This window comes from Neomonachus schauinslandi, chromosome 13 (genome assembly GCF_002201575.2).
Source record: "Neomonachus schauinslandi chromosome 13, ASM220157v2, whole genome shotgun sequence".
Taxonomy (NCBI): domain Eukaryota; kingdom Metazoa; phylum Chordata; class Mammalia; order Carnivora; family Phocidae; genus Neomonachus; species Neomonachus schauinslandi.
In genome coordinates this window covers 76,147,729-76,171,187 of record NC_058415.1, presented here as the reverse complement: position 1 = coordinate 76,171,187, position 23,459 = coordinate 76,147,729, and the positions used below count along the sequence as shown (strand labels likewise).

Below are 23,459 nucleotides of genomic sequence, written 5' to 3'. Positions count from 1 at the left end.
ACATTTTCATCCTCTTGACTGGCACTCTGTGGATTGACCTCAACAACAATCCCTAAATGCACACCACACTTTGCAGATCATAAGGCACTTTAAAAGACAAGGAGACTGAGGCCCATAGAGACCGAACAATCAGGAAGTACGTGTTATGGTGAAAAAACCCCACAGGCTCTGGAATTGGGTCAACCTGGGTTCAAGCTTCACTGTGTAGTAGCTGTGGGGTTGGGCAACTTGCCCCAACTCTCTGAGCTTCTCTTCTGGACAAAATGAGGATAGTAGCCCCAGCTCACCAGACTGTGGGCTGTTCCGTCACACCTGTGGTCCGAGGGGCTCTTCAGGCCCACCAGCAGCACACAGGCTTCCTGCCTCTTTACCCAAGGAGGGAGACGTTGAATGAAGCACTCGGCCCAGACAAAGTTGCAAGTGTTAGAGGAACTGAGACTCTGATGAGAAGCACATTTTGTACATTCGGTTCTTTCCACTTCACCATAGTGTAACATTTAGGAATGCAAGTTAAAAAAGGAAAGGCAGACAAGAAAACCCTCCCTAGATGCGTGTTGCGAGGGCAGTAAATACACAGCATGGTCCTCAGAGTGATGGCGAGGGGGCTTTGGCTGTCCTTCCTCCTTGCTCCTCCTGCACAGCCCGGCTGGTCCCCAGACTGGCTCTCCTCACACATGTTAGCAATACCCACTCCAGCCAAATGCGTTAGCATCATTTGTCCTCAGGATGGTGGGGATGACGAGGGCTTGTATGGCCCTGATTAATCCAACTGTAGAAGAGGGCAGGCTCTATTAGCCAAGTGCATATTAATACTGAGGTTAATTATTATTAAATTCTGTATTAATAATAAGTTGCAGGACTCTCTGATGGGTCGCTCATAAAAGCAATCACTGCAGTTCTGCCTCGCTAAGTCATGAGCACCACAGGGAAAGGGTGGCTCAGTGCTGCATCCCACAGTGGGTAGTCTTTTCCTTGAAACCTAGTGGGTGTTTAATAACTGTTTCAACAGTGGGGTTAACAGGGCTGTCCTAGGCCTCAGTGAGGAAGGCACATCAGTTGCTCTTCCTATGAATTTCTCGAAGGCGGAGATTGGGTCTTTGTAGCAGACACCTCTGGGGCCATGCCGTATCCTCTTGGCCCAGGGCTACTGCAGCTGCAGCTGTGGTGAGAAGCACTGTCTGCACCAAGGCTCAGCTTGTACTGCCAGTGACTTTTAAAAGCAAGCTTCCACTTTCTGCCCCATGGCATTGTACAAGACTAAGAGCTACCTACACCCACAGGCATGCACAGCTGGGAAAAAAAAAAAGTGTGGGGAAGTTTTTACTCGTGGGGAGGCTCTCAACCAGTGGTCCTCAGGAATCAGGGAATACGTTCTCTAGCTCCTAGCTTTCAGCCAAACAATTCTAGGAGACATCTCTTCCACTTCTTAGAAGGTCCCTGTAGAATAGAGTTCCCATTGGCCATCACTCATGGTGGCAGACTTCATGATTCATTTCTATATTGATGTTTCCTTTTCCTTACTTGATTCTTTCCTCTCTCCCATGTCCGCTTCTTAGAATCACCTCCCAAATAAACCATCTGTACCCAAACCATTCTCTTAGTCTCTGCTTTCCAGGGAACACAAACTAAGACATTCTTCTTCATGTTGTGTTCCCAGCCATCACCTCAGGTTACGGTACCCAGTAAATACATTCACTCCCTAGACAAATATTTACAGAGCATCTGCTGTGCATAGTCACTGTGGTAAGTGAACAGTCCTTTCCTCATGGAGCTCATAGTGGGGGATACAGACAATACAGTAATTTATCAGTATGTGAGCAAGATTGATAGGTTTTATGAAGAGAAATAAAGTAGAAAACAGGGATAGAGAATGATTAGATGAGACTGAGTAGCTGGAGAAGACCTTTCTGAGGACATGACATTTAAGCAGCTATCTGGGCAAGAAGGAGTGATCCTGCAAAAATATGGGGAAGAGCTCTTCAGGCAGGGAAATGATGGGTGCAAAGGCCCTGTGGTTGGAGCATCCATGGCATGTTAGAGGAGGAGGAAGAATGCCAGCATCGCTGGAATGAGTGGGTGAGGAAGACAGTGTAGGCAATGAGGTCAGAAGACAGGGCTAGAGAAAGCAGGAACTGGGAATTCTCTGTGATTTTTGTTGAATAATAGAATCTTTGTATCCTTTGCCCTAGGGATATGGGAAGCCTCTGGTTTTGGAGTCTGAAAGCTATAGATTTGAAGTTTCAGACTTGTTATTTAGATGGAGTGTGACCTTAGGCAATCTGCTTGAGACTTGTGAGCATTTTTTTTTTCATTTATAAAATAGCAATCATAAAATCTGCTTCATAGGATTTGTATCTGGTAGGACTCCTAGTTGTAAGTAACAGAAAACAAATGGAAAGTACTTTGGCAGAAAAGGGAAAATACTGACTCATGTATTTGAAATATCCAAGGGTATATCTAGCTTCAGACCCAACCGATCCAAGGCTTCAATGATGTCATCACCAGGACTTGGATGCTGTCCCAGGATTTAGTCTGATTGATCAGGCCTGAGTCACTCATTCATCTCTCACTGGCCTCTGACATGGAATAGCAGGTTGCAAACCACATGTCCATCTCTGAAGGAGGGAGTAGGCCTTACCTGCAGCAAAATCATATAGATTGAAATGGGGGGCGAGCTGGTTCCCTGGTGGAAAACCGGTGCTCTTAGTAGAAGGAGGCATGGGTTTAGAGCAGGTCCAACCAACAGATGTCCCCTTGAGGACTGGCGTGAGGAGGAGCCAGAAGTGCCTTCACACAATTTTTGGCACATAAGAGTTCTCAGTAGATGTCCGCTAAACCACCATTGCCTTTTTGGGAGCCTTCTTTTTTTTTTTTTTTTTGGCAGTCCCTTCTCCATGGGAGTCCTATGCACTCCTAAAAGAGGTCACATAGGAGGCAGCCTGGCTCTCCCAAAAGAGAGTTCTCATGTCCGGTGCCGGTGTTGGGGAGATAGGGGTGGATCACACTGAAGTTCAGTTTCATAGCCTGCCACATGTATCTGCACAGCCAGCCTTATGCTGGGTCCTGACGACACAGAGATGACCAGAACACAAATCCTGCTGACACAACATCTCCCAGTCTGTGGGCCCAGGTGCGGTAGGAAAAGCATGGGATCCCAGTAGGTAAGTCACTTAGCCTTCCTTCAACCTGTTTCCTCATTTGTAAAGGCACAGTTAACCTAAGTCTTTAAGTTTAATATTCAATTTAAATTGAATATTAATCAAGATGGGGTTTTTTTTGTTGATTTTATTTTGTTACATTATGTTAGTCACCATACATTACATCATTAGTTTTTGATGTAATGTTCCATGATTCATTGTTTGCGTATAACACCCAGTGCTCCATGCAATACATGCCCTCCTTAGTACCCATCACTGGGCTAACCCATCCCCCCACCCCCCTCCCCTCTAAAACCCTCAGTTTGTTTCTCAGGGTCCATAGTCTCTCAAGGTGGCGTTGTTTTAGAATGTTTAATCAAGACAATAGAGGTAAAAGTGTGATGCCATACGATAAGAGTGAAATAAACATTTCGTTTCCCACTCTCCTTTTCTCTGCTTGCCTTCAGTCCATCTTCCCTCCCTTCTTTTTAAAAATTATTTCCTTTTGCAAAAAAAAAAGTTCTTGGGACTTAGGTATTATATAATGTATCTAAAAGCAGCTGAGCTTCAGCACTAAAAATTTTGCCATCAGACAAACTGATGAGACCTAATGGAGGTGTGGTGGCAGGAATGGAGGGGGGCACTCACATTGGTACACCATCCATGTAGCAGGCATACTGCATATATTATTTATTTCTTACCTGATTCTCTGATGATGAAGCAGCATTCGTCTCTGAGAGTTTAATCATCCATCCCTAGATAGTATAGTTCCTAAGTGGTGGAGGCTGGCTTTAAAACCAGGTCTCATCTGCCCCCCAAACCCACTCTCTTTCCTCTACCTCATGCTGCCATTACAATAAACGTGAGAATCAGACACCAGGTCTTCAAATTTAAAATAACGTGTTTTGGAAGAAACAAATCTACTGCAGCTGAGGCCCTCAAAAAATGTATCTTGTCAGTGACAAGGTCTCTGAATGAATTTCTACATTTGCCCACGTAAAGAAAAGGTGGGAAACACAGAGCCCTGCTTCTCCTTGGCACCACAGCAAGGAGCATCCGCAGGTTAGAGAGAGGCCAGGCCCAGAGTGGCCTCCACATCCCCTTGGCGTTTCCTGAAAAGAGCATGGAGGCCTGAGCTGGGGACCTTTCTCCCCACGTGGGCTAAATAACTCACTACTCCCGCCCCTTGTATTTTGGAATTCTTTGCTGCTTTTTTCCCAGCCTGTTTTCAATTTGCTCTTGTGGCCAGCTTTGACTCTGACCTCAACTCAATCAGAAGCGAGAGGGTGAGGGGAGAAAGAGAGAGAGAGAGAGAGAGAGAGAGGGAAAACGAGGAGGCAGAGGATTTGAGGGAGTGATAAAAGGATAGGGGATTGAGGCAGGCGGTGGGGCCTTGAGAAAAATTACTCTGTGCTTTGTTGGGTTGGTTCTGAAGCTTCAGCAGAATCATGATTGACCTTTTCTGTGGATTGTAATGAGAGCAAGGCTTGAGTCTGAGTGGATAAAGAAATGTGTGGGGGTCTGGCCCAAGCCCACTCGGGTTACAGCCCCAGAAGAGCCATAATGGGGAACAGGCACATTCCTGTACAGCGACTCCCAACTCCCTATCTGTTTTCAAGGAAAGAAAAACAGAGAAAGAATGTTAGAATCTTGGACAGGCATGGGCGAGGCGGTGGCAGCAGCAGCCTGGGTCTAGGAGGATTCTGCCACACAGCCATGACATGTCAGAGAGGAGGGGACAGAGCTAATGTAGGCAGGGTGTCCTAGTGGAAGGCACATGGAGCTCAGAAGCAAAAGAGATAGGTTTAATCCTGGACTCTACCCTGAGAGGCTGCGAAGCCTTGAGTGGAGCTGCAACATTCCTGAATTTCTGTATTCCTATCAGGGAATGTGGCAGGGTTTTTGGATTCAAACATTTTTAGCAATAAAACTTATAAGCCAACATTTTTAAAACCGTTTTTTCCCCAACTTACATAAAACATCAGTATATAAAACAGATCTAACTGGTGTTGCTCTGGTTTGAAGTTAGCGTGAGTATAAGAGGAGGCGGAATTTAGCCCCTACCTACTACCTCTACCGTTCCTTCTCATCTCTGGAGTTCTGCATATTCTATTTGGCAAACCACTGCTAGAATATATTACATAGTGAAAACCCGTTGAACTACTTCTGTCTCTCCTGGGCTTTGTATCTTTCTTAGGGAGTCCAAGTTTAAGAAGATGGCCGGGTGGAACTGTGTGCCTTGCACAGCGCCTGACACATAGTAAGGAGAGCTCACATTCATGTGGACTATAGCTGGTCAGAAACTGAAGAGCAACATCTGCAGTTTTCAGCAATTTTATCTCCTAGGCTGGCTGATAGGAATGATCACATAGGCTCTAAGAGTCAAGAGATGAGGTTTTTGTTCTAAGTCAACCTCCTACTTTGTGTTTGGCCATGGACATGCCACTTTCCTTCTCAAGGCTTCAGTTGTCACCTGGAAAAGGATAGGATTTTACCCAAAAGTTGGGTTAAAAAAAAAAATCTAAGGGTCCTTATCTCTCTTCCCTGTTATGATGACAATAATAATAAAAACAATAATGATAGTTAACATATTTTGAGCCCTAGTGTATGCCAGACATTATGCTAATTGATTTGTAAGCAATATATTCAATTTTTATATGATACAATGCTGTAAGTTAGATACTAGAATTATATCCATTTTACATGTGAGAAAATAGATGTAAAGAGTCAAGGAATCTGTCCAAGGCAAGCCGTAAGTGGGGGTGAACCAGAATTTAATCCTAGACAGCATAAATTCAGGGCTCAACCTCTTAACCACTGCACTGTAGTATTGTTCGTTCAGTTGTTCCACTGCCAGACTTGGGGTACGGTGTATTGTAGAACCCTGATGCATGTGTTGAATTGTACTGATTTGCATTTGTGCATAGAGAAGCCTCCGGGCCTTTCTTAATTACTCCCCCCCACGCCCCCGCTAAGTGAGCGAGGACAGTGAAGGATTGCCTCATTCACCTGTCTCCACCTAGGTTACATCTAAACCTTCTGGAATAGAGTGCCAAGAAAAGCAATCTTACATTTTACTTTATGGGTCTGTTCTTGTATTTAAGAAACCTTCCTGTTGTCAGATTACAAACTGTAGAAGGTCAGGGACCATTTCTTTTATTGTTTCATTCCCCAAGACCACAGAACTACGAGTGGCATGAATTCAATTGCAGACCGAACAGAATTGAGAAAGCTCACTTTCTAACACTATTTTTTTTAAAACTTTCTCTAGGAGGCAGCATAGTATAAAAGAAAAGGTATGGCTTTGGAGTTAGGATGATCTGGGTTCAAATCTCAGCTCTGTCCCTCCCTAAAGTTCTGAGCTTAATCTCAGCTTTACAAGAGAGATATTAACATTTAACTCATTAGTATTGAGTATTGTGACAAATGAAAAAAAAGAAAATTTGGTACTAAATGTCAGTTTTCTTCCCTTTAACTCTTTTCATTTGAACGTCATTATGTGTATTTAGTCCCGAATAGAACTGGGCACTGAGTTTCCTTAGAATGTCCTCCGTATAACTAGTTATATATGCCATGCTATCCAGTTTCTTCACCTGAACTAAACCTATAAACCTTAGAACCGTGTGCCTATCTTACTGACCTATCAGACATATTATGAGGCTTTTATCCAGGGTCCAAATTATTCTGAAATGGATTGAAATATCTGGAAAACTATGCCCATTTGTAAATGAATGTCACCCATATTTTGGCTTGAAGATGGTTAATACAGGCCACAGGAATACTGAATTCCCTCACGAGGGGCCAACTCTTTCAATGGCTATCTAGAAACAAATTGAAAAGCAGACAGACATGGATCCAAGCTCAAAGAAAACAAATGTAAGCTGCCAAACTTGAAATCCTAAGAAACCAAGAGAAACAAAGCCCTTACTCCCTCCTGTGAGTAATTCCATGTTTTTCCCCCTTTCCTTATTTTCCACCGTATACATTGTTCTGCTTTGGTACCTATTGGCAGAGAGACATTGTTGGTTTATGATTTTACTATGGAAGAAACTGACATAAGAGGCCTATGGAAGAAAGAGGGGAGGCCAGAATCTTTGATGACTAAAGCTTTCATTTACCTTTTCATTTTCTAGCAGAACTGCTGGTTCTAGACAAAGAATTTCTTCTTAGACTCAGCCTTTCTTTCTAGACTCCAAACTCAGTAAGAGCTATTGACCCCGTATTACAGAAAGGAAAACTGAGACTTTGAGAAGTTAAGAGACTTGCAGTAAATGGTGGAAATAGAATTCAGTCCAAAGTCTCTCCGACAATAGCAGGTGAACCTGCGTGTCGCTGACATCAGCCTGATTCAGACACTTCCTCTGGCACCTATGTATCAAGTCTATGAACTGTAGTTGTCATTGTAAAAAGTGGAAAACAAAGAACACCACACATCAGCTCTACTAGATTGGACCATAGGGACAAATACTTTATAGAACCATTGTTTACCTGAACTCCCGGGGCTATCCAGACTGTTCAGTCAGACAAGTGTTAACCTCATTCACTTGTGAGTGAAGAATGAAACTTTTCTTTGAAAGACCAACAGGAGGTGATCTGTATATTCTGCCCTCCCAGTTCCTTGTCTCCCCGGGTCACAGTCTTCTCAGACACTTGGCCAATATTACTGTTCCATGATAGTTCCATTATACTGGATTGTCCTTAACATCAAGTAGAGAAGATTTAGTTGAATGGACATCTTCTTGTTTATTACTAAGAATAAGTGAGTAGAGACAGACAAGAAAGAGAAGGAATGAACTGTAGGGAGGCCTCCTATTATTCCATACTGTGTGGTATAAAATAACTCACATGCTTGTTTTGCTCCTAAATTATCCGATTTTAGAATTGGAAGGGAACTTAGAGGCCATTTAGTCTGGCTCATTTATTTTATCTATTTTTAAGTAATTTTTTATTGATTTTTTTCTTTGTTACATTTCATTGTAGGTAGTTTTTTTTTTTTTTTTAAACAGAGATAATGGGTATTTTTTCTCTTATTTTTCCTTATCTCACTTTACAAAGCCACTATTATGTATTTGCTATCATTTCTTCCTTCTCTTTTGAAATAGATACACATGTAAAATTTCCACCAAACATTAGATTATTCTGTAATAGCACAGCCTGTTTTTTAATTTAATATCTTTTCCTATAATTTCATAATCTTCCACAATATTGTTTTTAATAGCTATAAAATATTCCATTGCATCACTGAACTATAATTGATATTGCTGTTTCTATATCGTTGAACATTTAGTTGTTTCTAAACTCTTCTTGATTTAAATAGTACCATAATGTTTGTTCACATAGCTCAATCTTTGTGTACATCTGTGTTTTTATTTTATTTTTTTCAAAGCTCTAATAGTGATTCTACCACTTTGATTCTACAGAGGAGAAAACTAAGGCACAGAGATGGGAATTCGGTTGCCCCAAGCTATCCAGCAAATCCTTAACAGAGTTAAGACTAGATTTGAAAATGTTATTCTTTTTAGTCAGGCCTATTTCTAGTAAACTTCAGCTGCTTCCTAAAACCCAGTGGCTCAGTCGACTTTTGGAAATCATGGAAATCAAGGCACTTGCCCTTGCTCTTCCACTGTCCCTTCCTGTCCCATGGCCTTCATCACTCATCAGTCATAGAACTCTTTCCTCCTCAGTTGGACCAGGTTTCTGTCCATCTCAACATAACACTTCATGAATCTAGTACCACTGCATTAAGAGTGACCATGCGATAAGAAACCTATCTTATATCCTTGGAAGGAGAATGCAATCCCAAGAAGGAACAGCCTTGCTCAAGTAATGAAGAGGAAGTTAATGGCAGGAACAAGACCAGAAAATTTACTCTGGACAGAAAGCATTATTCCCCTGTTACCTTTCCATGCATTTTTAGTACACAGTAATTTACCTCATTTGAGCCTTGTTATAATTTCATAAAGGTAGGTATTAGTATGCCCACTTTCCAGTTGAGAAAATTCCAGCATAAATTTAAACAGGGGCATTAGGGCTAGATACTAATCTGTGTCATGTTCATATGCTGTGCTTGTTTTGTCCACTAATCCTCCTGATAATGATATCCAGACATTTCATGGGTTTGGGCAGCAGCAAGAATGTCTGCTCACCAAGGCCTGAGCTGGAGAGCTCATCTTTCTTTGTCTCCCTCCAGGAGAGTTCCTGAGTTTTGCTGATGACTTACTCTCTGGCCTGGGCACATCTTGTGTGGCAGCTGGTCGAAGCCATGGAGAGGTCCCTGAAGTCAGTATCTACTCCGTCATCTTCAAGTGTCTGGAGCCCGACGGTCTCTACAAGTAAGATGTGCTGGGTGCGTGGGGAGTGTGAAACAGGTCGATTTTAAGTCTGGGAGGCAAGGAATGAGTAATCCGTCCAGGCCAACCAAATGTTTTATAGGCCAGCCTATATGTGCACCTTGAGATGCTGAGGTTTAGAAGTATCCATTGGAGAAGTGTCGCCACAGTAAGCCACAGAATCCTACAGGGTTAGCACTGAAGAGCCCAGGGAGACCAGGGAACACCAAACCATTTCTTCTAGTAATGAAGAATCTGCAGCCAAGAGAGGAAACATGGCAAGTTAGCAAGGAGGGCTGGGGCAGGAGTGCCTGCCTGGAGTTCTTTTCTCAATTCCATGATATCTCCTCTGAAAAAGATTACATTAGCATGTTTGAAATAAATATATATACATATATATGTGTGTGTGTGTATATACACACACACATATATATGTATATATATATACACATATATATGTATATATATACTTGTATTCATATGTATTTGTTAGTTTGTTTTACTAGATTCAGCTGCTCCCCTTAGAAATGGTGCCACCATCACTCCTTCACAGAATACACTGGAGTCACTGCATTCACACTTCTAGAGACGCAAAAGGAAGTCATTCTAAGGCTCAGCTGTTAATCTCAGAGGGAAAGGGGGCTCCTCTTTCTTTTGTTCCATTCTCAGTGAGTATTGTCACACTGAGATGCATCCATCATAAACTATTACATAGAATTCTAGAGATAAAGCTGTCTTCATGTATCCTAATTATGAAACTATAGGCCACTTCCCTTAGCAACCAATTTCACCAATTATTGAAATCATTTGTTTTTCTTCTATTTACTCACCGACCCATTTACCTAATCATGAATCCCTCCCTCCTTCCATCCTTTTCTCTCCCCTTTCCTCTCTTTCTCCATCCATCCATCCGTCTGTTCATCCACTCTTATACTCCATCACTCATTCACTTATTCATCACTTCTTTCATTCATTCACGTTTTTACTTATTCATAACTCATTTATTTATTCATCAGACATTTTCTGAGGACTTCCTATGACTTGATACTAAGCTAAGAAATGCAGGTATGAATGTGACGAAGACAGAGGTTTAGTTCTCAAATGACTTATAACTTAATGATGGTATGAAAGGCCACAGATTGTGGAATCAGATCTGGCTTTGACATTTTTAGTTATGTCACCTTAGATAAGTTGCTTTACCTCTATAAGCCTCAGTAAGAAGGTAATAATAAAACCTAGGCTGTAGAGTTGCATGAGATTTAAGTAAGAAACACCCTAGCACAGTAACTAAGTATGTGCTCAGTAAGTATTATCCCTCCACCATCCGAATCTCCTTCACCTCCAAACCACATCCTATCCCTACTTCCTCTGGAAGATACCACTTTTCTAAATACCATGGCACTCTTTTGAATACCCAGCATATTCAGGCTCTTTGGTAACACCCAACAGATTCATGCACCAAACTCAGGAATATCACTGTAAGCTAGAAATTGGGCCTCTGACCCTCGCTCTGCCACTGATTATCTCATAGATGTGGGGGCCCAAGTTTTAGTTTGTCAAAATGGCAAAATCAATTGGGGACAGTGAGAGCTCTGGGAATGGAATCTCCAAAATACCATAGGCTATCAGATCTCTTCTGGTGGGACGTGTCGGCAAACTTCCTAGAGGAAGTAGCATTTGCCTCAGGCCTTAAGTGGTGACTTGGGATCTAGATCTTGAGAGCATGACTCCATAGCTTCTTAATCAGTAAGTGCTGACACTAACCTCTTGGGCTCTAGGATCACCCATCTATATAATACACAAGTGTGTGACTGGATTAAGAGCTATAAGGTCTTTTCCAACTCTCAAAACTACGATTATATGAAGAAAGTAGCATTTTTGAAAGATTTCAAGATGGCTGACTTCTGGTTCCTCTGTCCCCCATTATGGGTATAGACTCGAGACAGACAGACAGATCTGGGTTCCAGTCTCTCCCTGCACTTATCAGCTGTGTGACACCGAGTGTGCTTCTCAACCTTCTGAGCTTCCATCTCCTCCTCTGTGAAAATGGGGATAATGACAGTGTCTGACTCACTGGGACCTGAAGAAGATTTGATGAGATAGTGCACAAAAGCTCTCCACTTGGTGATGAGCTCCCAGTAAGAGTGTGAGAAGTGTTAGCTGTTACCACTGTTGTTCTTGTTGTCCTTGTTGTGCTAAAAATTAATTTTAACTCCCTTCCCCTCCTTTTGCCAACTTACTGGGATAGCATCTAGTAGAGAGGGACAGAGCCCCAGCAGGTGGTTCCTATCGACTGAGACACAAGCAGTAATCCTGTCTCTGGGTGACGTTGTGGAGTCTTGGCATTAGCCAGTCTGAAATCCTACAGGCCCATTATGTAGAGAGCAATGAAATGTTTTATGGAACCCCAAAAGCAGTTAACACTGAGAGCTGACAAATCAGTTGACATCCTTTAGAAGTGATGATCGTTTTCCCTCACCTCTTCTTTTCCTTTCTTCTTGATATCCCCTACCCCCTTCCCACCTCTTGACATAGGACAATCCTTTCTTCTTCTGTCCTGGAAATGTGTTTGTCATGAGCTGTCATCCCTAACTCTGAACACGTCTTTATTTTATTTTTGAAACTGATTTTATTAATGGCTGTGGAATCTGGGCTGTTCTGACAAGGAGCCCAGGGTGTGGTTTGGACCCCATCTCTCATCCTGCTGGTGGCTTTCCTTCCGTGAAGTCTGACCACTCAGTCTTGAGTTTTAAAATAGTTACACTGTCAGTTCTTGGGGTTTCAAATTTTTTGCTTGCTCGTCCCTTACCAAAATTAGTTTTCTAATTCGGGTCGAAAAGGCTGTGTGTGGCAGTAGGAGGAGGACAGACTGAGCTGAGTGCAAATCCTGATTCTTCCTTGTCCTCAGAACCTGCCCTGGGGAAAGCCAGTTCTCACTGCTCTATACCACAGTGTCTTCCTCTGGAAACAGGGAGCTGGTAATTGTTTTGATCTTGTAGGGTTAAAGGGAAGAACATTAAGTGAGAAACTCCACAGACAGGGTTTACCAGAATGCCTTGCACATAGTTACTGTTTTTTTCTCCTTGACTCCATCACTGGTTATCTGTATCTTTCACAAGTATAATCCTGGAAGAGCCGTTCCCTATGGGGCAGGTTGGGGTGCTGCTAGCCCTGGAAAAAAGGACCATCCAGGATCCTTTGGGAATGAAATAGGATGAAAAGAGAACATGGGTCCAGACCCCTGAGTTTTAATTAAGCACAGGGCACCAGATCCCCCATGGACCAACTGCCAGAGCTATAATAGGATTCAGGCAGCACAGGCCTGGAGGATCAGCCTCTCAGGCAGGTAGTCTGAGTTCACATCTCACTACTGCCACTTCTGTCTCTGGGACCTTGGGCTAAACATTCATGCCGTCTCCTTGTTCTGCAGTTTCAACACTTTCAAAGTGAAGGTGTGTTAGGTCCACCCCAGTTTGAGGTTCAGAAAATTCATACATTTGCCACAAGATTTCTTCTCATTCTCTCTCTCCTTCTCCTCATGGGCTTCTGCCCTTCCTACTTTTCTACCTCTCTCACTTTGCTTTTACCCCACTGTGCCTCCCTGCATCTCTGTTCATCTCTCATGCCTTTCGTTCCCTCTCTGTGTAAGTATATTCTGCATAGCTCACTCTCTTTGTCTATCTGCCATTCTCCCAGTCATTCCTTCTTTGCCTTTCTATTTGTTATTCTCTTAACTTCTGTTTGTCTGTATGTAACTCAGTTTCTCTGTCCTATTTCTTAGTTGAGTTTGGATTCCTCTCTGTCTGTCTCTCTCTTTCTCTCTCTGAATGCCCACTCCCTCTCTCCTCTCCACCTGGGAAGACAAATTGCTTTTGCAGCCCCTCCATCCGTGTAATTTTACACAACACACAGGGTTGAGACCAATTGGAGGAGTGAAAGTCAAGGCTGATTTTCTGTCCTAAGCTCACCCTGGTGTAGCAAAACAGAAACATCAGCATTTGGGCCCTGTTTAAATTGAATTTCCTTGTTTGTTCCATTTGTTTTGCTTTTGAATGAAAACAAACAGAGCAGCAGAGGATAGGGTCCCCAGAAGGTCTGACAGTGTGGCCAGCTCCTGCACCCTTGGGTTGTTGGAACTGGTGAGTGACCCCCGAACAGGAATCTCCACTCAGGGTGGATGGGTCAGGCCGGGCTAGGCATCCATGGTCCCTGCCCTCGGCTGGCCAAAGGCCTAGACACTGTTCTTGTCGCCATTCCTCAATTTCCTATTACCCAAGGTAATTAGCCTCTGTCTTGTCTTGGCTGCCTTGCCTTTCTCTAATCATGGATGACTGCCAAAGGGTCCTGAGCAAACATGCAGCAGCAGCCAGGCCCAATTCCTGGGTGGGGAGGGGGGCTCATTCCCACACATTTGAAGGCTTGCCCCAGGCCCGTCCTTCACCTCCATGGCCTCCGCTCTGTGAAAAGAATGCCAAGGGAGCCTGGGTACTGCAGCCATGTGCCAACATCCGCGGTGGGACCAGAGGCTCAGGGGAGGGATTCCTTCTCAGCAGGGATGGATGGAGTTGGAGGAGAGGAGTAAAAAGAAAACCAGGGCCCTGGAGAAGAGCAGGCATTGTGAAAAAAAGAGCCTGAGGTCAGGAGTCAGATAGCAGTTCCCATACTTACTCCCAGTGAGACCTGGGTCCGGTTCTTTCCCCTCCCCTGGCCTTGATGTTGTCATCTGTGAAATGGAAACATTAAACTCTGTGCTCTGAGACATGCACACTGAGGTGGGGATGCAGACTACACCGGAGTCCTGATTCTCAGTGCTTCCAGCACTTCCTGGGTCATAGCAGTAGTGGGGTTAGTAATAGTCGACTGAGCATTCACCATGTGCCAGGAACCACACTAGGGATGTTACATGTACCATCTCATTTAATCCTCGCCATGACCCTATGGATCTGATACCCTCCTCATCGTCATCACCTCCTGTTTCATCGTTGGGAAAACTGGGGCTTAAAGGGGTAAACATTTTGCCCCAAATCACATGACAAGAAGAAATAGAGCAGAGATTCATACCCAGGCTGACTCTAACACCCACCCTCCCCTCCCCTCGCCCCATGTGCTCTCCCTGTCCTTGTCCACCACACGTGTGGAGTTGTCAGAGCATGAGGGCAGGAGAGGCTTCGAACTGCAAGCAACCGTTTGCAACGGAAGGACCGCTGAGGGCCAGGCAGACCCAGACTGCAGCCTGCAGATCCCCAGGGAGAGTACTTCATGCTCATCCTTCTCATCTGGGAAATGGAGCTGATTAATCTGATCAATAAAATGAGAGGATTAGTTATACCTCCTCACATCGTCACAAAGATTAAAGTGAGTAGTAGATGAGGAAGTGCTTTGAGTTTTTCATAAGGTCATGTGCTCATGAAGGGTTTTCTCGATCACCCCATTTTTCAAAGATCAACAATGGGGAGGGCTGTAGACATTTTGAGTCCACATGCCCCTATCCACTCACCACCTCACGTACGTATTTTTTTTGTAAGTTTTTTTTTTTTTATTAACATAGAATGTATTACTTGTTCCAGGGGTACAGGTCTGTGACTCATCAGTCTTACACAATTCACAGTGCTCACCATAGCACATACCCTCCCCAGTGTCCATCACCCAGCCACCCCATCCCTCCCACCCCCTCCACGTACATATTTTTAAATTAGGCCTTTGAAGTCAGACAGAGGGATGTTTTTGCCTCGGCTCTTGCACCTATCCACAGTGTGGCCTTGGGCAAATTTCTTAACCTCTCTGAGTTTTGGGTTTTCATCTGCGAAATGGAATCACAAGAGGACCTTTTCCATAGGGCATTGTGAGGATTCAATGAACTGAAACACGTAAAGAGCACGAGATGGTGTGTAGCTCATTGTTGGTACTTAATAAACGGCAGGATGAGAAGCACCACTGTCATTTCCATCAGTGACAGCAATCTTCACCTAAGCAGTCGGGCCTGGGGTTGGCACATTGACACTGTTGTGTCCACAACATTCCAGTGGGAGAGCACATTTAACCTTTACCTCTCATACTGGCCCTTTACTAATCATCCCCAGACATTTGCTAGAATGTAGCAGTTTCTTCCTTCCTCAAGGTCTTTGCTTCTACCTCTTCCCTTTCCCCAGGGTGGACCTCTCCTGGCTTTTCCCCTGATGGTTCCCTTTCTCCTTCATGTTTGTAATTACATGTCATGCCGTCTCCTTACAAAGGCCTTCCTTGACCACATTATCTGCAGTAGATCCTGCCCGCCACACATAGACACACAAAGCCGGATACTTACTAAAGCTAGAATGATTTAGTATCTGTTTGCTTGTTTGTTGTCTGTCTTTTCTCAACGGACTGTCAGCTGCATAGAGTAGGATCTGGGTCTGCCTTTTTATCCTGTATCCCTGGTGCCTAGAACAGTGACTGATGCCAGTAAAGAATCCAATAAATAGTTGTTGAATGATTTGAATACATTTCCAAGTCAGTGCTGAAATCTGGAGACACTGACTTTTCCCCTTTACTCATTCACAACTTCTAACTGTGGTTTCTTACCAGATATTCAGGGGACATCGACCTAGTACTATACTACCTAGGTCGTTCTAGTACACTATCTCTGTGTCTCTGTATCTACCTTGAGATTTGTCTGTCTGCCTACCTACCTACATACCTACCATAAACCTTAGCTAATTTAATCCTCCGAACAACTCTCTAAGGCAATTACTATTATTCTTAGCCAAGAGATTAGGCTCCTAAGGCACAGAGAGTTCAGATAACTTGACCAAAGCCTCAAAGCCAATAAGAGGAGAAGCCAAGCTTTGAATTCAGCTCATTTATTTCCAGAGCCTGAACTCAAAATTTCCACACTAGATCATGAGAAGTACTAGCTGGGGGCCAGGGGGTAGGATCTGTTCTGAGGGATCTTTTGTGCAAAGACCCATGGATGCCCAGATGAGTTGGAAACAATATGGAAAACAGATTTTCAGTCCTGACACCAAAAGCTGCGTGACTACTACCACCAAAGGCCAAACTTCCTCCTGCCTCTGCAGCCCTGGCCCGGCCACACCCACAGGTGAGCTCCGAGCCTGTACAAGGACCTCTGCTCCTCTTAGCCATGAGCTCCCCATGCCATTTTTGAGCCCCCAGGACCCCCAGGTCTCATCTGTTGAGTCATTTTCCAGTGTCTCCAGACTGCCACGTGTTTCTGCAAACAAGTCCAGGCTCCCAGCCCAAGGATGCTATTCCAAGAGCCCAGAGAGATTGGAGCCTTTGGATGGAGGGAGCATTGCTGGGCCCCCATTGCCCCCAGGAACCCACCCCTGCTTAGGCACAGCCCGGGCAGCACATTGCAGAAGCAGTCAAGGCCACCGCCATGGATACTATAATTATATATTAGATGAAATCCCAAAGTTTCCCTCTATTTACATTCCTACCCTACCCTCTTCGTTTCCTCTCTTTATGCCAAGAATCAGCACAGACTTTACTGGAAACAGCATGAAAGTCATCAGGAGCCCTCTAAGGCTGGCTTCCAAAAGTGCTTGCCCAGATGATGGGAGGCAAGAGACCTGAGAGTCATCTTGCTTCCAAAAGTGCTTGCCCAGATGATGGGAGGCAAGAGACCTGAGGGTCTCTAAGCTGCTGTGAGGCCAGGGGCAAGGATTTGTCCCCTTTGGAGGCCTCTGGGTCTCCATTCGTAGAAGAGGGATTGAATGAGGCTAACCCAAAGGACCATTTCATGAATTTGCAGGCTGTGCATCTCAAGAGATAATGGAGGCAAGGAGATGCACTCAAGCCCTGGTGACTGGAGAGTTTGAGTCTGAATGGAAGAGTTCATTCAGCTTTAAGGCCCCATACTTCTGTCTTTCAGTTTCAGTAACCCTGTCTGATTAGTGGGCCTCCTGAGCCACGTCCCCAGTGTGACCGGGCCCAATTCCTGTGGGGACTTTCAGCATTTAGGGGAAAGAGGATAGGCACAGAAGAAGCCTGCCATGTTGACCAGGGCCCTGGGCCACAGCCTCTGGACCAATGCGAGCTGAGGCTGAGGCCCAAGGTTGATCCAGGACACACCAGGGCAAAGAGCCAGGACAGGCCTGACAATTTTTATCCTGCTCTTTACTGGCTTTTTCTTCCCAGTGTGATACTTTCTCAGTTCTTTTTTCTTCTCTTCAGTCCTCCTTCCCTCCCTCCTACCACTTCCCTTCTCCCTCTCCTCTACTTTTTCTGCCTTCTTCCCCTCCTTCCTTCTATCTCCCTCCCTTATCCTCTCCCTGCATCCCCTTCTATTTTTCCAACATCTCTTCTTTCCTTTCCCCTTTGTCCATTTCTTTATTGTTTTACTCTTTTTTCCCTCTCACTTTCTTCTCTCTCAGTATTGGTCACGGATGCTGCCTCTCTTGGTGTCACCCTGACTTCCCATCCATTTTTTTTTTTTTTTTTTTTGGTCTGTGTGTCCTTCTCTTCTACTTGCCATCTCTGCATGTGCATGTCTTGTCACTTTCTCCCTTACTTACCACTTCTCGGTCTCTGTCTCAGTCCCAAGATCTCTGTTCTTTCATCCTTCTGTGCATTCCCCACCCACCCCACCCCCTTCCCACCCCAGCCTAAATACAAGGGTCTGAGCCCATAATATGGTCTGGAGCCAACAGCCAAGGTATGGCCAAGGGTCCCAGAGCCAAGCAGGGGCCAGGGGCTTCTGATGCCCCCAAACCTGAATGGAATGTGAATGCTCCGTGGCTGTGGTGCCCTGTCCTGTTGGTTGGGAGGTGGGGTGGGGGGTAGTGACAGAGGCAGCCTAGCGACTCAAGACTCAATTCCCTCTAGCATCAGGTCATGCTGACCTCTCCAAAGTGCACAGTTGGGGCCCCAGAGAGGGGAAGAGCTGTCCTCAAGCCAGAAGCATGTACAGCCATGCATCTCAAGCCAAGAGAGACTCAGTAGAGGAAAAATAAAGCTGTTTTTCAGCTGACAGACAGTGAGGCTCCTAAAACCTGCTGGGGACTCTCAGGCAGGCTGTTTCTTTCCTCAAACTGCGTCAAGATTTCATTCAGGAATGGGACACTGGCCAGAGTTCTGGAGGGATAGGGCACAGACTGCTTGCATGAAGTCATAGAGGGTGGATGGGTGGGAGCTGAGGCCATGCTGGAAAGCTAGGCCTTGAATGCCGGGCAGAGAAGCTGGACTTTATCCTGCAGGCAGTGGGGAGTGAAGAAAAGCTTGAGGAGGGGCAGGTTATATTTAAACTTATGTTTTGTGATGACTACTCTGACCTCTACCATGGTGTGTAGAATAGGCTGGGCTGACTTGAGAGTCCGGGGGGAGGTGGCGTTTGATGTAGGGAAAGGGAAAGGGGGGCGCCTGGAAGGCTCAGTTGGTTAAGTGTCTGCCTTTGGCTCAGGTCATGATCCCAGGGTCCTGGATCGATCCCCGTGTCAGGCTCCCAGCTCGGCCTGGAGTCTGCTTGTCTCTCTCCCTCTGCCCTGCTCATGCTCTCTCTCTCTCTTTCAAATAAATAAATAAAATCTTTAAAAAAAAAGAAAGGGAAAGAGTGGGGTCCTCACACATTTGGGGAACCAATGAGTGGTACCCTGAGTAGGGCATGTGTTGGGCCATAGTGGAGCACTTTGGGCTCAGCTCAGTTCTGGAAACATCTAAGAACAACTTTTCCTATTCTTAGTAAATGCAGTGCAGAGTGCTCAGGAAAAGGACATATTTGTTGGGCATCTACAAAGTGTCTCACACTAAGCTGGGTACTTGGGATGCAGAAGTCACCAGGCCAAACAAGGCCTCTGTCCTTATAGAGCTCACAGTTATGGTGGGGAAGCAGAAGAGACGACACCGTTCCATGATGCTTCACTTCGTATTCTGATGGGTAAGTCCAGGGGCTGTGAGAGCACTGAGGAAGGGCCACTAATCCAGCCAGGTCTACTGCAGGCCTGCTCTACAGATCTACTGCAAAGTCTTCCTGAGGAAGTAAGAGGAGGGGTTGCACTGGGTTGAATAGTGCACCACCTCTGCTCCCACCTTCACCCCAAAAAATATCCATGTCTACCCAAAACCTCAGAATATGCCCTTGTTTAGAAATAAAGTCTTTATAAATGTAACAAGTTAAGGACCAAGATGAGCTCATACTGGATTAGGTTGGTTCCTAAATCCAGTGTAGTTACTGGTATTTACCATGTGAAGACAGAGGCAGAGATTAGAGTTTTGCTAGGTCCCTATCAGAAGACATTCCAGTGCTGGCCCTCACTGGGATGGTAATCTCAGGGGGTCAGTGAGAGTCTCATACTCAGGGCATCAGGAGGCTAAGGGAGATGGGGTAAACTCTCAGCTAGGCTTTGTAAGGAGGCACTTTTAAGTGACGTCAGTGAGTCAACATGGCCAGATGGTTATTTATGATAGGGAGTGGAGACTGTGGTAAACTAGAAATGGAGCAGAGAACACTTAGCTCTAGATGATTATTACTATGTGAGAGTATAGACCCAGTGTTGAAAAATATTCTAAGCCGTAAATCTAAGAGTTTAAGTGAAATCTCTTAATCAGTACTTGCTGGCAACCAATTTAAAATTGGTCACACAGACCAATTTTGTAAGTCACAATTCACCTGCAGTTTGTTAATTCAGAATGTCTAATCTAGGTCGACTCTGTCAGTGTATAGCTGTGGAAGCTGAGGCCCTGAGAGACTCATAGACTTCACAGTCAAAGCAGAGCCAGGAGTAATAGATAGTGGTCCTGTCAGCTCATGCAGGGTTCTTTCCAAGAAGCCTTGACCTCCACCTTCTACCTTAGGGTCACCTTGTTAGAGGGGAAGCAGAGACAGCTCAGCATGGTAAGTGGTTCCTGGGATGGGATTGCAACCTGCCTCTCTAGGTTCTTTGTTCAGCTTTGCTGCCCATCTGCCCATCTACGAGGGACCTTAGACAAAGAGCTTCCTTTTCTTGAACTTTAGTTTCTTCCTTTTTACAATGAAGGAAATGGATAGAGAAATCCCCTCCTCCTCTGATTTCAAGAACTGTAGGAACTGAAGATAGGATTGGACCCAGGCTAGAAGCCAGGTCTCCTAAATTTTCCCTGCTCCCGTTATCAGGTTTGGGGGCATCAGAAGCCCCTGGCCCCGCATGCAGTGGGTCTATCACTGCATGCAAAAGGGCTGCCTGCCCCCCTGAATCCCACCTCCACCTGTAAAGGAGGCTGTTGCTGTGAGCAGTCTTGAGGGTCATCACTGGAAAGGTGTTAGCAGACTGCAGGGGATCACCATGAATGATGTGTGGAAACTCAGAGGCAAGACACAATACAGATTTCTGGCATTTTTTTTCTGCTCTGTTCTTCTTTCCCCCAAGGACAGTCTCTCCCATTTACCAACAACCTGTTGTGCTTTCACATTTGAAATACAGCCTAATAGAACTCAAGGCTTTGGAAATCATTGACCCGAACCTTCTCTCTTTATGGGAGAAACTGAAGCTCAGGGAGGTCATAGGCCTGTCCTCCATCTCTTAGAGAATCAGTGTTAGAGCTGGGCTAGACAAGGGCTCTTAAGTCCCCTACAGACTACCTGCTGCCTTATTGTCCTGGACCCAAGCATACTTGGATCCAAGCATCCATGTGCCCCTTATCATATTGGGTGTACGAGCGGCAGAGAGCCTGGGGTTTGGAGTCAGATTGCCCTAGGGTCAGTTCAAATGTCAGGTAGTTTCTGGCTATATAAGATACTTATTTTCCCTGGCTCAGTGTCTGCGCCTGTAAGGTGAGGGTACTGCTATTTACTACATTAGTTTTGCTGTGAGGCAAGTGTGAAGTGGTTAACACATGTCCAGCTCCCAGGCGTAGGTATTCAGTACACAGTAGGTGCTCAATATCAAGTACATACCAAGTGCATACAAGACATTTCTTTAGTAGATCTTCCTCAAAGATGACCATAAAGGGGACTCACGATCAGCTAATTGTCCTGCCCACTGTGAAGTTGCTCACGTTTCTCTGTTGTCTCTGAGCATCTTTCAGGAGTCCTTTGGACATAAGATGTGACAAATTTGGGATTATTTTCACCAAATATCTGACATAACAAGAGGTGCCTTCCCTTTTTCTTTTTTTTTTCTACTGTTCCTTGAACCCATCTCAAATACAGTTCTCATGATGAGAGGGAGCCAAGATTGTCAGTGATCCAAGAGTAGGCATGTTTTAGAACCCATGCTTTAGGATTCTGTGAGCCCCTAACATAAGGCCTGGCATTTAGTAGGTTATCAATTCAGCAAACACCAAAGGGCAGAAATAGGTATTTCAGGTTGAATGGATGGAGTTGGTACTTCATGTAAGCATCTATGATTTAGTCAAGACCAGAGCAATGACATGGCCCCAGCCTTCCAGTCACTGTCGTGATCGACCACTTACCAAGTTCTGACTCCCTGCCACACTAACTCTTTGATCCTTCACAATATGGTACTCTCTGAGGTAGGTACTATAGTATCCTTGTTGTATATATAAGAAAACTAAAACAGAAAGGCTTGTTCAAGGCCACCTAACTGGTAAATGGCAGAACCGTGAGTCTAACACAAGATGCCTGGCTCCAGAGTCCATACTTGTATGTTCCTATGCATTCCTCTTATAGGCAGTGGTGTGGCTGAAATTTGAAATCTTATAGCTCAGATTGAGAGAGCTTTGTCCAGTGTTGGGAACAAACTTGTAAGCAGCTAATTATTCTGAGGTGGAGGGTGATTTGCCCATAATAAAAGCATGGAAATTCTGAGGAGGTTGTGATCTCTCACAGCCAGTGTACCTTGGGGGAAGTGCATTTGAGCTGGGTCTGGAAGAGTGGATAGCGTTGACCATTTAGAATTCGGAAAGTCAATGCATCCTAGGCACAGGGAACAGCTGAAATAAAGACAAGAAGGTGGGAAATTAAAGGGACACATAAAGGAACAGCAGAAGGTTCAGGATAGTTGAGATATATACTGTATGAGGTTGGAGAGGCAGAACTTGCAAGGCCTGGTAATGCAGACTAAGGAACCGATCATTCGTTCTGAGCAGCAGTGAGAAGGCCACAGTCGGACCCTAGAATGATCTCTGTGGAGTGTGGGTTAGATTAGGGACACTTAGGAGCTGTTGTAATCATCCTGGTGTAAGAGATAAGGAATCTGGAGTTAGAAGAGTGGCAGGAAGGGATGAGAGGAGGAAGTGGGTGAAGAGAGTCCTAGGATGTGGGCTTGTTGTGCTCACAGGTTTTTTTAGAAGTCCATAAGCCAGCCTCATTGAGAGGATACAGCACAGAATTCAAAATTTTAAGATCTGCATTTAAATTTCATCGTTGGGTAACCTTTGAAAAAATATGTCTAACTTTTGAGACCAAGCCTTTTTCTGCGTCCCAAAAGTGGGAATAAAAAAATTCGACCTCAAAATGTGTATGTCAAATGAAAAAAAATATTCTATATGTCAATTGCTGGCACCTGATAGACCTTTTATTTATATTAATTTCCTCCCATCCTTTCAATTTGTTTCAGTCTTATTGCAGTAAGCATTCACATTCATTCTCCCTCTCCACAACACCACCTCCCCCCGCCCCAACAACTGCCCAACTTCCCTCTCTGGGTCCCTCTTTCCCCAGGATGCCAGAAATGAAATAACATTCTTTGCATGTTTGTTCTAAAGCTCCTGGCAGCCTTCCCACAGACCCCTGGCTGGGTCAGGACTCATTTGCATTAACATGTGTGAGGCCAGCATGAAGGGGAGGGAGAGGCCCTGTTTTCAAGGAGTTTCATCAGGCACCCCTGCCAGAAAAAGGAGAAGTTACTATTTCTTTCTGGGAAACATTCACAGATTGAAACAAGCAAGGAAGGCCAGGGGGCTGTCTGACTTGCAGGGAGGTTGGAGGTTGGGTAAGCTGCCTGCCTGACTCCCACAACTGTATCCAGCCCTCTCATCCTTATCACAGGCCTGCCCCCAGAACTCTCTCCTTCAAGTGTGTAGTAACTTAAGACCTAAATAGATATTTCTTAACCCT

General features: G+C 44.8%; 1 protein-coding gene across 3 annotated transcripts in view; it reads left to right on the top strand.

Moving 5' to 3' along the window:
• The window catches only part of ASTN2 (astrotactin 2), an 865,697-nt gene that overhangs the window by 802,422 nt on the left and 39,816 nt on the right, over positions 1-23,459 (top strand). For all 3 annotated transcript variants that reach the window (XM_021691760.1, XM_021691759.1, XM_021691761.2), the window contains one exon: positions 9,328-9,469. In XM_021691760.1, coding sequence (XP_021547435.1) covers positions 9,328-9,469 — 142 coding nt within the window. The remainder of the gene's footprint in view (positions 1-9,327; positions 9,470-23,459) is intronic.